Here is a 16,513-nt window from a genome sequence, read left to right as displayed (position 1 = left end):
AAAATGCAGAAAAAACGGTTTTCAACAAAATATGTGAAATGCCCCTTAATTTTGGCTTTATAAGCAATATATGTGAGGTTCAAATGTGACTTTATCATCCTTGGTAAGTTATACAACTCTGCTTCTTTTCCAGAGACATTTTAATCCTCATATCATTGTGAATTATTTATTAAATGTGCAAATTATGGTGCACAAAGCATAACATGTATAAATCACCATACTCAGTTTATAGCCTCAATGTATTAAATGTTTTCTTAAATTCAGTAAAAACAAGCTTTAAAATTTCATAATGAAACAATGACAAAAGAAATTAAAATATATTTCCATTATAGTACGTGACTAAAATATAATCAGTGATTTAATGTCATTACCGCCACCATAAACAAAATACTCAAAACATTCTGCAAACTGATCCAAAAAATAAATCTGAATATTTGAAGCAGATGTTTAGACAAAAAAGAAACAAAATGGATAACGTTATCTAAGCATCATGTCTAATTTATATATTTAGATTTCTTACCATTTTCACAATCAGATTTTGTTAAAATTCAGTAGTTGCTAAAATTCAGTTGTATAAAGTCAATAAAATAAAACAATAAGATGTGAATATTTTGAAAAGTAAAATCAGATGAATTTTTACTTTTTATTCTATGGAAACAAATCTCTAGTGGGCAAAAATGATATTTCACTATTAACTTCAGAAAATCTCCGAAAGTACATTATTCAGCTCGAGTAATATTACAGCCAAATTGTTTGGCTTGGCTTAATCTAACTTCCTAAGAGACAACAAAGAGAAACTTGAAAGAAAGTAAACAAAAATTGATAAAAACTTTACTATTGTTGAAATCAGACAAAAGGAACATCTGCAAAAGACCTGAATTAAAAATAATCCAAATTTGCTTTAGAATTTGTTTGACAGTATAATATTGCCAATAATCAAAGTCTCTCTTTGATCATCACGCAGATGGAAGTGATGTGTAGTTTTGATTCTTCTCGTTAACCAGCATCATCCAGAGTTTTCACTATGCAGGAAAAAAAACAACAACACTTTGGTCAGTTAGGTGATACATGATATGAATGTTCATATAAACATCTAATTGTTCAGCCAAATACATATTAATAGCAGTCATTAAATATTATTGAAATATTGCTTTTCTGAAATAGATGATTTATCATTGGTAGGTCACCAGATAAATAACACTTGTGAAATAGTTTGTTGTTCACACTGTGCCACTTTGCGGTGATGCTCTTTATTTCACATGGATTTATTGGCTTATTCTGCATATAACTGTTTAGTAGTCTGAACAGTGTATTTCATAAAACTCAAAAGAAGTCTCTAGTCGTCTTTATTTGACATCCACTTTCACTTTAAGATGGGAATTTTGAGACTCAATTTTTAAAAAATGGTAACGCTCTTCCCTGTAGGCTGCTGCACTTTATTTTAACTTTTGAAACAACACAACATTTACACCTGTACTTTGGTATGTTGGTTGATTCCAGAGCCAATTTGTGGTGCCAATTAAGCTCTGCTGTTGTAAGTAAATAGAGTGAACAACAATCATAGTAGTACTAATGCTTCTTATCATAATAGTGAACTATTTAGCAGTTCCATTGACAGTGTTAAAACAGTCAGGGATTTTAACTATGTTCAATCTTAACAGTTCTCAAAATGTACAAATTAAACTGTACCACAAACTCAACAAAAACAGCCATCAAGCATAACATTTTAACTACGTCATAAATTTAAATGATTATTATATAGAAAATACGTTTTTTTGTGTTTTTTTTACACTTGATAGATGGAGCAATAACAATCTATATGTTTCATTTTGATATTTATTTTTATGTTTATTGACCAGGGAAATGTAATGAGTTTTCTAGAAGTTTATTTCAAAGGGAGTTTCAGAAAATGTCATAGTGCAACAATGTAAAAGAATAACGTAAAAGACTACAGAAATTAACAGTAAATGATTTACAAAAAGTTTGTGTCTCTTCCACCCACAGTATAAAAAAACATGAAAATTATATCAATTCAGAATTATAAATGCCTCTTTTACTCTAAATTTCTAGTTTAATCTTTTTTTGTGAGCAAATGATTGTTTGAAAGGACATAAAAAATATTCTTACCTCTTCATGACAGGAGGCTGGACACCTGTTTCCTGTGTGGATCATTTTTATCCTTGTAGCCCTGGGTGTTGATCCACTGTGTGATTGTTGTTTGATGGTCATTTGTCATGACACCCTTGCCTTGAAGCCGGCTGTACCATTCCTGCACCATCTGTGTACTGTTTTCTTGAAAACTCTTCTCAAACATGGCAACCCGGGTTTTACTCTTCTTCTTGTCTCGAACATTCACGGTGTCAGTCAGCTGGCATCTGAACATCGCACTGAATGTCATCAGTTTAAAGGTTCCAACAACGTCATCTTTGCTTATCATGGTAGCTAAGCATGATTTTAAAGCTTTTGGCTCTGGAGAAGATATATCATCAACTACATCTTTAAGGTTGCGATCAGTTGGTAGCTTTTGGCTTTCTTGTTTCTCCATACCAGAAGTTTTGCTGGTATCTGAGTCAGACTGATATTTTCTCGCTTGCAACATTGCCACAGCCAATTTGCTCTTCTGGTTCAGTTTGTTAGCTTCCACTATGGTACTGTTTGAAGGCTGGTGATTTGCATTGACGGCTTTTTCTACTGCTGGAATAGCTGTTTTTTTCATATATCCTTTGTATTGTTCAATCTTTCCAGTAATTTTCTGCAGCAGGGTTTTATTTTCCTTTATAAATCTTTCTGGTCTACCTGCCTCTGCCATGTACCAGTCTCCTCCTCTGATTGTTTCCATTAACTCTTTGTGCTTCATAAAAGGCTCCCATTGCCCTGGTTGTTTGAGGAGCATGCTGGCCTCCACAGATCTCAGGCGGTTTGCCTCAGAAGCAATCTCTGAATCACTGGCTTTTGGTTTCATGCCTCTTGCCATAGCATAGAACAGAGAACTCTTTTGTTTGCTGTCTATGCTCACTGCCTTATTGTCGATGAACACATCATAATGACCATTAGGGTTTTGGGTGCTCTTTGGCCTGTAGATCAAAGTCACTGTTTCACTGGCAGATATGGTGCTTGGACTAACTTCCTGCATTTTGGTGAGTTTTCCATGCTTGTTTTCTGTAAGAATAACAACTCTAGTACCAGTGGCTTCAGACAGGACTTTGATATCAAGAATAGTACCCGCAGCTTTGTTATTCTTGATATTTTCAGCATGTGATCTTGTGAGTTGACCAGCATTAGCTGAAAGTTTCGCATTTGGATTTACTGGCATATTTACTATGTAGTTGTTGAGTTGCCCAGCTTTAAGTTTTTCATCTGTCCTCTCACTCTTTAAGCCGGATTTGACATGTCGCCTGATGGCCTCATGTGCTTCGTTCTGTGCACGAGAAACAAGGTGACTGAAAAACTTCTGATAAAACACCTCTACCAAGGCATCAGCCAGCGAAGTGCTGAGGGTTTCAGCCAAGTCTTGTTTGAATATTTTCAGCATGTCAGATTCTGAGAAAGTTAGCTCATTTCGCTTCACTTTCATAGGTTTCTCTTTGATAAAAGTGTTCAGCTCGTTCTCAAAGTTTGAGAAAAACTTGCGGGAGAGTGTGAGTACTTCACCAATGGCATCTCCTACAAGAATAACATGGTGGGTAGTTTGAATAGCTGTCAAAATTATACGGGTTTTTCCTTTTGTGCCTTCTGTTGCGCTGTCAAGCACTTTGATGATTGATGAATTAAGGTTGTTCTGCCAACTAAGGTCTGCATATAATGGTTGCAGAGCAGAATTCCCCAACTGTTTGTAAATGGAAAGGAGGTCTTTCTTTCTGTCTTTGTCTTCCAGGATGTGGCGCAGTTGGTCTTTATTTAGAAGATTTAACAGTATCACATTATCCACCAATGTAGCCAGGGGTTCTTTTTCCAGGTTGATTTTCACATCTTTAACAATTCCCTTTGTTACCTCGTTTTTGATGCCTTTTAATATTTCGTCAAGTATTTTCTCTTCCGCTTTCTCCAGTCCGTAGAACAGTGTTTCCTCAGCAATCGTTTTTACTGTATGTTTTAAAGCATTTTTCATGTTTGTCTTTGTGACGCTGCTTAAACTCATTTTTGCCTGTTTGGAGAGAAACTTTGGCAATGACTTCAGTTTTTTACCTATGGCTTTGATCGCTGTTTTGGCAGCCTTGAATCCCTTCGAAATGATTTTTCCAACTCCAAATGATATAAGAGAAACACCGATGGAAATGGCTTTTTCGATAGCCCATTCTTTCCAGCTGAACTCTCCTGTCACCATCGCTGTAATACCTTCAATGCAGTCAGATATTCCTTCTGAAATGAGACCCATTCCGATTTGAGCCAAGGTACCGACTGTAAAAACAGTGAGCAGTGCTCCAGCAACAATCTGCAAAACTCCAAGCAAGAAAACCACCAGTCCCTCCCAGCAGAAACGAGGCTTTTCCTCAACAGAAAATACATATTTTAGACCGCGACTGTAGAGGTTATCAGCTTCTAACTGGAGAGCTTCATCAGCATCCGACACCAAGGAGAAAACAGGGGATTTTTTGGCTATTGCATCCCTCCCCCTTTCTTTGATTTCTTCAATCTTTTGGATGGCCTCAGTGATGTTTTTATCAAAGAACCTGTACATGCTGCACTTGGATGTCATCTGTTTTTCAAGGCTGGATGGTTCACCTTTGCCTGAGTCCACAGAGGCCATTTTAATGAACTGCAAACAGACAAGGCATTCTCCACTCAGATACTTGAGGGACTCTTGTGCCTTTTGTAGATCTTCTTTGGCTTGAGTCAGGTAGTCTCCCTTTGACATTTTAATAGTGCAGTATGCATGACTGTAAAAAGCGATGGCTGCCCAACTTTTATCTTGATTCATAGCTTTATCAAACAGCCTGGCACTATTTTCCCATTTTTTATCATCCAAGAAAATGTTTCCAAAATTGATGTAGTGATAAATGCTTGAACATGGGGACGTTTGAGATGAAGACTCTTGTCTTGCCATAGATAAATCCTTCTTTAGACTTTGCTGAAGTTCACTTTTCTTCTGGTGCTCAATGTCTTCTGATTTAATTTGCAGCCAGATCCCCCAGAACTCATTCATGATGGCAACAATAACTTTTCTATCATCTCCATCAGTTTTCTTGTAAATATCATGAAGAGTCTCACAGTACTCAGAAAACAGCTCCTCACGTAAATTCATCTCAGAAACCTCATTCTGTTATTGTCAGAGCATAATGTCCATTTTGTTTCCCATATAGAATTGTGCTCAGGACGACACATGGATCTTCCAGAAGAAACCAGTTGTGGTATGTTTGTCTTCCCGGTTAGCACCAGCACACACCACTGCACCATGTGTTTCACTGTGGGCCACCAACTCTTTGCATCAAAACTGCTTTGCAGAGCTGAGACAGACAGTTCTGTAAATTATTTGTATCAAAAACTTTCAAATTTTATAGATCCCTTTTGGAGCATTTTTCTGAAAACTGGAAAACACCAGTGATTACTGCTTTTATCTCATTAATCATCGGAGTCATCCAACTTCTGTGACATTTTATGTTTGCTAGAGCTGCTCCTAGACTGTCTTTCATCCCTCTTTTTTGAGAATCATGTGGAAATCCTGATAGAATCTTTCTGAATTAGCATTGTCAAGAGCCTGAATAAGAGAGTGTCCAGAATCATCCGACCAGCTTGGTGATATGTCATAAACCTCGATCAACTTTAGGACTTTTGCTACTGAAACATCATCAGTGCATTTTAATGAGAGTGCTTTGAGCAGATTCACTGCCTCCATTGGTGTCCATTGGTCTATTTCTACAAGTTCAAGGATCATCGCAGTTGATGCACAGTGGTTCTCTTTACCATTCAGATTGACAAGAGTCGACATTAGAAGTTTCAGACATTGAATTTCCATTTTTAAGATAAATGTAGAGGCTTTGCCAACTGTACCATGCATTGATGTAATGAGGATGCTCAGGAACTCAATAGGAAAAAGCTGCTCCATAGTTAGCTCTTCCTTGGCCCATTTCTTTGCTATAATGACTGCATCAGCATCAGATTTGTCCTTCTCACCGATGTAGCACATCAGAGTAAGATACAAGGCTTGGGTCAACTCAAGACTCTCAGAAATATTGCATGCTAATTGGCTGAAGGACCCAACTAAGAACTGCACATGATTGGAGATATTTTCTCGAGAGACCTCTTCTGGTATCTCTACAGACAGTGCACACAGCTCTGTGATGTACACTTGAGCGTGCTGCAGGGTACTGCCAGTTGGGGGATCATTTATCCATTCATCAAACAGGAGTGTGTCCAGAGCTGAGAGGATCTTACCCAGCAGATCGGCTTTTGGAGAAGTGAGAGTGAGATCAGAAGCTTCTATGTTACATTTCAGAGAGAGGATTTCTAGAAGCTCATCTTTACCCTTGTAAGATGTATAATCAGCTTCAAATTCATCCATGTGCCCAATCAGAACATTACGCGTGGACTGCTGCTCTTGTCTACTTCTCTGTTGTTTCTCATACTGCTCTTTGGCTCGTTCCTTTGATTCTGATATTCTTTGACTCAACTCCTCTTTCTTTCTCTCCTCTTCTTCCCTTTGTTGTTCTTCTTGTCTTCTTCTCTCCTCCTCTCTTTTTCTTTTCTCTTCTTCTTCCCTTCTGCGTTCTGCATCTCTGATCGGCTTATAAAAGCAATCTGGACACTGGTATTGATTATGAGCGCTAACTTGTCTGTAGTATTCCCCTCCATTGAACACGTACACATGATATCCATGGATGACATCTTTTCTTAAATTATCAAATGACCAACATGGAGGCAAGACTCTGTTACACTTGTAGCACCTGAGCCTGTCACCCATGTTCGCTTCTGATGGTACGTTTCCCATTTTTAAAAATGTATTTTCAACTTACGCAACAGTCAGCTTGTGCAACAGGTGTCCACCTGAAAGATAACAAGAAAAAAAACAACTGTTAGATCACAAATTACATTTGTATACTGGTTTTGTGCAAAAACTATTCATGATATACTTTGATTAATTTGATACTGTCTCTGACATCCTGGCATTTGGCCTTTGAAGGGTTTAAAAAACATTTTTGAAGACTCTTCCTCAGAGTCCAATTACGTTTTCTTTTATCTTACTGGTAATAACATAGAGAAACTCATCAAATTCTGATGAGAAGTCTTATAATTACAACTAGCACAGATTATGACAAAAAATACACTTTTTTGTGTTATAATGTACTTTTTCTAAACTAACTAAATAATTCATTACATAAACTACTATTGGTTTTTATTATTTTTAAACTGATATTAAATTCATTTGAATCAGAAAGGAAATAAATAATTTTCTCATACACAGCTTTGTCCTATTAAATAAATAACTGCAATTGTTTAATTTCATACCACACCTGCTTTGTAAATGCTGATTAAAGTGGGTTCAGGTTATTTTTTTATTTTTATGAAAAGAAAAATCTGTTTTATATTATCAATAGAAAAACGATTTTTTTTCTTTGCATGGCAGGACGGGATAGATCAGTTTGTGAGTTAGTGCAGAACGTTTCTTCACATGATGAAGCAATACTAAATAAAAAATGAACAATAGCATAAATTCTGATGAGAATAAGGGCTCACATACTGAAAAAAATGTTTTCTATTGTTAGACAAGCCTCACACACACGGACAAAATCGTTGACACCTCCTTTTTATAACAGAAAAACCCACAACAGAGATCAAGATCAAACTTTCACAAGATCATTCAAAAGTGATTTATTGTTTCCACTTTCTGGCTGAATTTAAACTTTTAGGAGCTATGGCACAAGAGTGAACTCATGTTTGTTTGGGTGTAGAGAGACAAAGGGATGCCCATGGCATTTATTCTGCTAACTCAGTAATAAAATGTTGCTGTGAAACTTTGATGCAGAGATAATAATTTCTTTAAAGAAATGCTTTCTCTTTGCTGGCTAATATTTCATAGAAGAAAAAAACTGACAACACAAAGTAACAGTGAAACTTCATCTTATTGTGAGCATGTGTTAACATTTTATAGGATGTTGAAGATGCCTTTCTTACAGAGAGAAACTGACAAAATGAGTCATAAATGATTAGTAAATCAGGAGGTTATAGTTTAATAACAGCAAATATAAATGTAATATGTTCAAGAAAATATAAAGATTACATTTTTACAGGGATGGTTGTCTTTCAGTCACGATTTGTGGTTTGTTGCTTTGCCTTGAATATTGTAAGTCTTTTAGCAAATGCTACTGCCCCATCCCTGAAAAAACAAATCTTAAAATGTATGCATGGCAATAGATAACATATATTCTATACAGAGTGGAAAAAGGCAATGGCAAGCTCTGTGTGAATAACTGATTTAAATGATTTACATAGCACTTTGCTGGACCTAGAATATGTAAGAAAAAATGGCAAAGTAAATGATTTTACCAGTAGATGGACTGGCTCAGAGCCCAGTAAGAGGATCCTCTGTTATGAAAGTGCAGTTTGACAAAAGTGATGAGAGAAGCCACTTCACAGCACTGAAATGAGAGAAGAGGTAAATTAGCACAGGCAAATATTTGGCTGTGCTGAGATTTGAAACTTTTCTTATTGCATTTTAGATAACCTCACTATTTTGTTCATCTGGCAATGACAGCTTGACAACAACTTGCAATCATCCATTAAATTAAAAATGATTTAATAATCTTGCAATACCTTCATCTGAAGTCTTTGAGCACAAAGCAAGTGAACTTGACCTTGAACTCGAACTCTCCCTCTTGTGAAGTGCATAGATCAGTTCGACGTCTGTATTTAAAGGAGAGCCAGGTCCAACCACACCTCTCATGGCAGTAAAGTAACTTATGTAATATCTTAATAGTGACATATATTCTCTAAATGCAAATATTAAAATATCAGAAAAACTTTGATGTGATTCTTAAGTCTCTTCAAACAATAAAGCCCAAGTTAAGGTGGGTGTAAATCTATGCATACTTTTTGTATGGATTAATTGCAGTCGAATATTACTGGATAATAATCCATGTTCTTGGTAAATATTTTAACAGACTTCTCGGTACAGCTCTACACATTTTAGAAAATTATTGGCCAAGTTTTCAAATTATTCTAACCATTTTTTCACCTTCAATTTTTAAAATTCAAAAGGGAATAACCTTTACTGAATGCACTGGTTTTTACATTGATCTATATTTAAATTGCATTCTTTACATTACATGTTGATTTTACTCATCAGTAGTTTTAAATTAATTGCCGAATACACAATCAAAAGTAATTTGATAACTTTTATTTATTAGTTTATCAAAACTTTTGTCAACACGCTGCATAAATTAGATTCTTAAATGAAAGGGAGAAAAAGCTGTTTCACAACTTTTTGGACTTTAGACAAGTTTACATTGACATAAGGTCGCCAGATCTGGATATAAAGATAAAAGAACATGACAAGTTCTGAATCAAATAGTATTCACAACTCCTTATTTGGAAAATACAGGATTTAGAGGTTGTGCAATAGCTGATCTAAGACAATTTGGATGTCAAAAAAGCTGCAAAATTGACCTATATAATGTTCAGAGAATTCTGATTTAAATTCAGCTATATGTTGTTCCATTATTTGTGGAACCTACAGAAAATACTGCCAGTCAAGATGTAAGTGTTGTACTGAAATGTTAGGAATTTGAGTACAAAACTGAAATAATAATACTTTCAATAAACAAGTAAAGTGTTTTAAGTTGCCAATTAATGAAGTTGGGTCATGTAATTTGATCAAAGGGAATGAACAACTCGAAACAATGAGTCATCTTCAAAACTAGAGGAGCTACAATTAACCAGTTGTCACCTGGGTAACAAAGCATGATGCATTAGAACAATAACAATGCTGCTAATACTATTAAATACTACTTTGTGATTATCTTTGTTCATGTCCTTGTTCACCCTCTGCCCTGGTGACTCTTTTATTGTATCCAGAATTGTGTCTTTCTACTTTCTTTGAATTATCTTTTTTCTAAACTTATGTTGTCTTTTCATCCACCCTACCAATTTTCACTCTTTTTTTTCTGTGTGTTATTTTGTCTCATTTATCCTTTTTCCATTTTCTTCTAATTTTTCTTACTTTCTACACTAAGTTAGGGAAATAGAGCAGAAGTGATGACGAGACTTAAAACAGATACTTTACCAGATATCACAAAATCTCCTAAAGCATAGGGTTAATTGTTTATAGTGCTCACACCCTTAAGATCAAAGTCTTTTTTTAGTTAATTATTGATGAAAAGATCACAGGTAGACAAAATCTTTGGATATTTATTCATCTCTGTCACCCAGTCTTGCCCCTCTAGGCAAACATTCAAAACACTTTTTCAACAAAAAAGCTGGAAATCAAGCAAGAAAAACCATGAATAACTTTTACAGGCTGAGATACAGACATGACTCACACAAGAACAAGATTCTTGAGAATCTATTTAGCTTTTTGTCAATCAGTCTCACCCTTCTAGGGAAGCAACCAAGCCCGTCTCAACAAGTGTGATATCAAGAAAACCAGGAAATCTGCTCTTTGTCATCTGTAAACTTTGTGGTAAAATAATTGACTTCACTTTCTCCTAAAATTTATCCTGGATTTGTCACATAATCAGATCCAGGATTATATGACAACTGGAATCGCTTTAGGCTTTGACTTTTGGTAACTGATTTGCTCTGTTAACACTGGAAGATAAGGATAAAACTTTTGAATATGGAAGCTACATAAAAACATTAAAACAATTGAAGGGGACCCATTATGCTTCCTTGAAACAATTTAGGATATATTAATTGGTTGTACATAACACACTGATTACCAGTTGGTGACAAAATGACTCAATAATGCTCATCATTGAACAAAATGCTGCAAAAGGTGTTTGACTGAAAATTGCCATGAAATGAATAAGTTCTGTGGGATTTATTGATAAAACTGAGAAATATAGACTAAATTTGCCTGTTTTCTTTCGTTTTTGTTTTTGCTGTACAATTGTATCTTTGCTTTAACATGTCTGAGTAAAAGAAGAAGAAGAAATAGATAATTTGGCCTTGAGGATTATTACCAAGAATCTCAAATTCTTGAGAAGCACAAGAATTATTCTCTCTGCCAAATTTTAAATTAAAATCATTTTTTCTCTGCTCCCAGTAATTATCTTTCTTTTTATTGGTTATTCTTTTCCAGCTATCATGCCTGTGTGGATTTATTTCTGTGGATATGATTAAAAGAAAGCAGTGTGCATTGAGGACCACAATTTAAAGTAGAAATCATTTAGTTTTCTAGTTTTCCTAGATAGGTTTCGTGGGCTCCATAACCAACATCACTATGATGTGTTAATTATTGCCTTCTTGTCTTTTTATGAGGAAAGTAATCTGGATTCTTGTCTTGTGAACCAGACATGAACCTACATATATGTTAATTATTGTCGACTTTAGTTTAGATAAGGACAGTAATATATGTTCCTTACTGGGGAAACTGAGACATTTATTGAGCATTTTTGAAAGACCTGCATCAGCAGTCCATTTTTAATATTTAACTGCTGTGCTCATAAATTTATAAATACATATTATATAGTTTTAAATTGAAAGTGATAACAAACATGTTGACTTTAGATAAAAAATTTGCGAATTTCTTAAATCTATTTTGTTAAATAAAGAACTTTGCAATGAAAAAAGCAAACAGTTCTTATATTTTTCATATCAAAGCACACACACTCCGAATTTCTTTAGGATAACACAGCTTCTGGCAAGCAATAAACCACGTAGCATTCTCCTTGATGTCATTTAATAAACAGACAGTTAAATTATAGAGATTTATAATAAAAAAAACTAGATACATATGTTGTGCGAAGATCAAGTAATTGTACTTCTTTTGTCTCTCTGGCGATGTCTTTACCCAACATTGCTTTATATCCTAGCAGATTTAATTCACAGAGAAGTTTAGACCATGAAGTCTTTCATCCAATTTTTATTTATTGATTTCCCAATTTTATTGGACCAGTCTAAAGTTCTTCAGTTCTCCACTAGATATCCTCAATTGTCCACCTGCTCCTTCTTTTTCCAGGGATTTGTTCTCATCTGCCGAATATTTTTTTAGGAAAGGAAACAAATTTAATCTAAACAAAAAACAGGGGAAAACCTAAGCAGCTTATAATCTCAGGAAATATAATTGCTGTCAAGAACTCTCATTTTAAAACCAGCATTTACTATGGCTTTGTTATAGTACACTTTATGTAATGCGTTTTTTTGGTCCTGCAGTTCTTCAATTGCCCACCAGATGTCCCTATCTAACCAACCTGCTCTTATGTCTTTCACATCCGCTGCTTTTTGCAGAACATTTCCAATGAAGGAAATAATTCAAAGACCTAATCCTATATGACAAAAAACTAATGGAGAGATAACGTAAACTTTATCAACTTCTAATCTAAACAAACAGGTCTTTCGCTGACAAGAACTCTGTGATTTCAAAACTAGACTTTATTAAATAGAGTTAAATAAGCAGTTCTTCAATTGTCCACTAGGTGTCTTTATTTCAACGCTCTGCATCCATATCCGCTGTTTAAAGGACATTTTCAATTTTAATTAGCTAGTTTGGGTGAGCCTCCCTTTTCATCCATGCCATAAAATTATGTAAACATTTAAACAAAAAAGGCCAAGTTGATGTTTAAAATGTAATACAATTATACAATTCACAATTCTTGGAAGCTGAAAATGTCCCAGTTCTTGCATGGCCAGCATACTCACCGGACATGTCACCCATTGAGCATGTTTGGGATGTGCTTGACTGGCGTATACGAATGCGTGTACCAGTTCCCACTAATATCCAGCAACTTCACACAGCCATTGAAGAGGAGTGGACCAACATTCCACAGGCCACAACTGACAATCTGATAAACTCTATGCGAAGAAGATGTGTTGGACTGCATGAGGCAAATGGTGGTCACACCAGCTACTGACTGGTTCTGAGTCCCCTGGGCCCCAAAAAAACATAAAAAAAAAGAAAAAAAAAAGAGCAAATTTCAGAGTGGCCTTTTATTGTGGGCAGTATAAGGTACACCTGTACACTAATCATGATGTCAGATCAGCATCTTGATGTGGCACACCTATGAGGTGGGATGGATTATCTCAGCAAAGCAGAAGTGCTTACTATCAAACATTTAGACAGATTTGTGGACAACATTTGAAAGAAATGGTAATATTGTTTATCTGGAATGAATTTTAGATCTCTGAGTCCATCTCATGAAAAATGGGAGCAAAAACAAAAGTGTTGCGTTTATATTTTTATTGAGTGTATTTCTTCTTTGTGTTTTTTGTGGCATGGTGCACTTCCTGTTTTAACCAAGCACATTGAGAAGCAACAGTTATAGAAAATACCATAAGAAAATCTTGAAAAAAGCGCATTTGGAAAGCAAAATAAGGTATGAATTTGTACAGTTATGTTTTGCAATAAGAAAGGTAATTTATTGATTTAAGAAGAGAGTTAATCTCATCGGTTTATTTGCTTAAAAAGGAAAACTGCATATGCTAAAAGTTTGAATACACTATGTATTCTTTTCATGAGAATTGATCTGCTCAATTTTACTTAAAATAAACATACATGTGATACTTTGTTTTGTTTTATATTGTTTTAAAAGGCTCCCAATGCAGATTTCATTTATATTTCACTGTGATTAAGCTTTGGAAATTATTTTTATTGGGTCATAAAACCAAAAACTATATGCTATGCCAGGCACAGATGAGATTAAACTGCACCCATTTTTCTGTATTGTTCCAAGTGGCAACTCCAAAGAAATTTTCATAAGGAATGAATTTTGGTTTAATGTGGTCCAAAAGAACCATGGTGGAAATGCCTGAGGCATCTCAGCCAAGCTCATCTGATTCTCAAGAGACACTCAGAGAGTCCTTCCGCTGAGCGCCAGCGCCTGGACACAGAAGCTAAGCATGTAAGAATTGACTCTCAAAAATTAACGCAAAAACAAAATGTATTTTGTTTTAAAAGCCTTTATCACCATTTCCCCCAGAAAACATGCTATGCTCAGAAGGGATGCTAGAACAGTTTTTGTGTTAAATTTTAAAAGTTACAAAAAAATCAGAAGTGCAATAACAGCTTGTTAGGCCAAGGGGCAGGTGCAGAGATGGGGCAATTGGTTTGCACATCCTTCCACCAAGTTCAGTGTATCAAATCTATCTTCATTAGTTTTTACTGTTACTGGTGCATAAAAAACCCTATTTAAAATGAACAAACAAGTAAAATAAACAAATAAATCCTGGTGAATCACCAGTCTTACAATACATGTTGCTTTATTATCGCATATATTTGAGAAGAGAATGTTTTTTTTGGTTGTTTTTTTTTTTTTTTTTTTTTTTTTTTAAATTAACAATTACTGTTTTGATATGTATTTAATAAAAGCTGAAATGTTTTGTTGTTTGAAGTTGGTGGAATCCATTCTTAACTACAAACCTGGTGGCGAACGGATCATGAAGGAATATAATCGAAGCAAGTGCCTCACAGATGAAACCAGAAGGAAAATGGTTAACATACTGGCAGCTGACATGACAGAGAAGAATGGGTAATTTGTAAATAGGCTTTAGTTAGCTGTGTAGATGAAATGAAAGATTTTGTTAAATCCAATGCATATTTTGGATAATATACCTTGACCATTTTAATTTTGCCGGACATCACCACCCAGAGAAGTTAAAGAAATGTTTGCTAGAGGAATTGTGAGCTTATTCCCTTACCTCAGTGATCCATTCTCTAGGAATGGTTATGTAAGTCGCATACTATAATTGACTGTGTTATGGTAAGCACAGTATCGCATTGAAAACTTTTAGTTTCTAACAGATTATATGTTGAACTGTTTCTATGTCTGTCTGTTTTTACCATCCTTTTGATCCCCAAGGAGCATTATTATGATGCTGCAAGTGGTACCGGGTATTTAGCCTGGAGCATAAAAACTATTCAGAGATCCACTGCTAGAGACAGACGATCATCATAAGGAGGTAAACCATTAACAACACTTGAAGAAGAAATGCAACCACAGGAATGGTGTTGCATTTTTTGAGGGTAGGGAAGGTTTTATTGTTGTTGTTTTTGTTGGGGTTTTTTTAAGTTGAAGGAATTTTTTTTTTTGACTAGCATCATCTGAAGAAGCATCTTGTGAACATGGGCTTGGAGGACCAGCTGCTAGATGAGAGACTCTCTGTCTTTCCACGTTTCAAAGATGTCAAAGGCTTGATAATTATTTATTTTTGATCATTTCACAGTCATGTAAAAACTGTGTATTTTTGTGACAAGTCAAAATGAATACAATTAATGAGGCTAAGAAATGCTTTAAGATTTTTACTATCTACATCCCAAGTGGAGCAGGATTTTGTCCTGATGTTTGGAGAAGACGTGTCTGGCAAGTTTCTGGAGAAATGGATGACCGCGTTCAACAGAAAGATCATCCAACAATGCAGAAAGCTTCCAACCACCAGTGACCTTGAAGAACTTCTCCTGGCAGCTGACCCTCCTGAGGACGACACTGAAGTGGATGATGACATGAGTAAGGATGACTTTCCACATTATTGGGATTCAATTATTGCGTGAGCTTCACTTAGTGATGTACACATAATTTAAATTGCATAATCACTAGATTTTGATGGTCAATTCAACATAAAATGTTGACACACAGGTTGGGACAGTGACCTCTCATCGATTTTGCTGCTGCTACACCTGATTCCCCCCACAGCCTTGGGTTGTAATAGACCAGGGAAGATGTCTGTCTCCCAAGCAGAGAAGCATCTTGTGGTCTTCAAGAAGGTTTGCATTTGTTGCAAATTTTATTTTATGTTATACTCAAGGTTGTTTCTCTGGGAGAATTTCAGTTTTAGGGTGATATCACACATAGTTAAATGCTGTTTTCCCATATGAAAGTTATTTTTTGTGTAGCATTGCATCTATGGAATTGTAATTGTATAGTGTGTGTTTTTTTGTATTTTTTTCACCATAGACAGGAACCAACATCCAAGAACATCTTGATGCCATCACGACAAGCACACAACCCTATCTCCTGGCTGTGGGACAGAGGAAGAAAGTAGCTCACCAGTTCTTCATCATCCTTGACAAAAATGACATTGCTTGCAGGTCAACCTCCTCTCTTGGTGCATTTGACGAACTGTTTAAGGCACATTACGCGTTTGCCACAACATAAAACCCCATGCTGTGCAACATGTTTACATTCATCCAGATCACTGTGTACAATATAGATGCAGGTAAAGTGACCTAGCCCAGAAATTCAGGCCAGGATGCTACACTAGTGCTGGAACTAATCTGTTTGGGATTAAGTGTTTTGTTTGTCAGGCAGAGTTAAGTTGCACAAATGCACTTGTTCTATATATACAAGTAGTTAGTTCATGGTTACTTGGATGGAAAAACTCTTTGCCTTAAATGTACTCTATCAAGTACGAGCCACTGTAATGGGAT

General features: G+C 35.5%; 1 protein-coding gene across 1 annotated transcript in view; it reads right to left on the bottom strand.

Moving 5' to 3' along the window:
• Positions 1–475: 475 nt before the first annotated feature.
• LOC122841297 overlaps positions 476–16,513 on the bottom strand; it is a 33,889-nt gene continuing 17,851 nt past the window's right edge. The window contains exons 4-5 of the mRNA XM_044134501.1: positions 2,128–5,251; positions 476–1,022 (exon numbers count right to left, since the gene is read on the bottom strand). Coding sequence (XP_043990436.1) covers positions 2,132–5,251 — 3,120 coding nt within the window. The 3' untranslated portion in view covers positions 476–1,022; positions 2,128–2,131. The remainder of the gene's footprint in view (positions 1,023–2,127; positions 5,252–16,513) is intronic.

This window comes from Gambusia affinis, linkage group LG12, assembly GCF_019740435.1.
Source record: "Gambusia affinis linkage group LG12, SWU_Gaff_1.0, whole genome shotgun sequence".
Lineage (NCBI taxonomy): Eukaryota > Metazoa > Chordata > Actinopteri > Cyprinodontiformes > Poeciliidae > Gambusia > Gambusia affinis.
The sequence above is the reverse complement of the archived record's forward strand: the minus strand, read 5'-3'. Positions and strand labels throughout refer to the sequence as shown.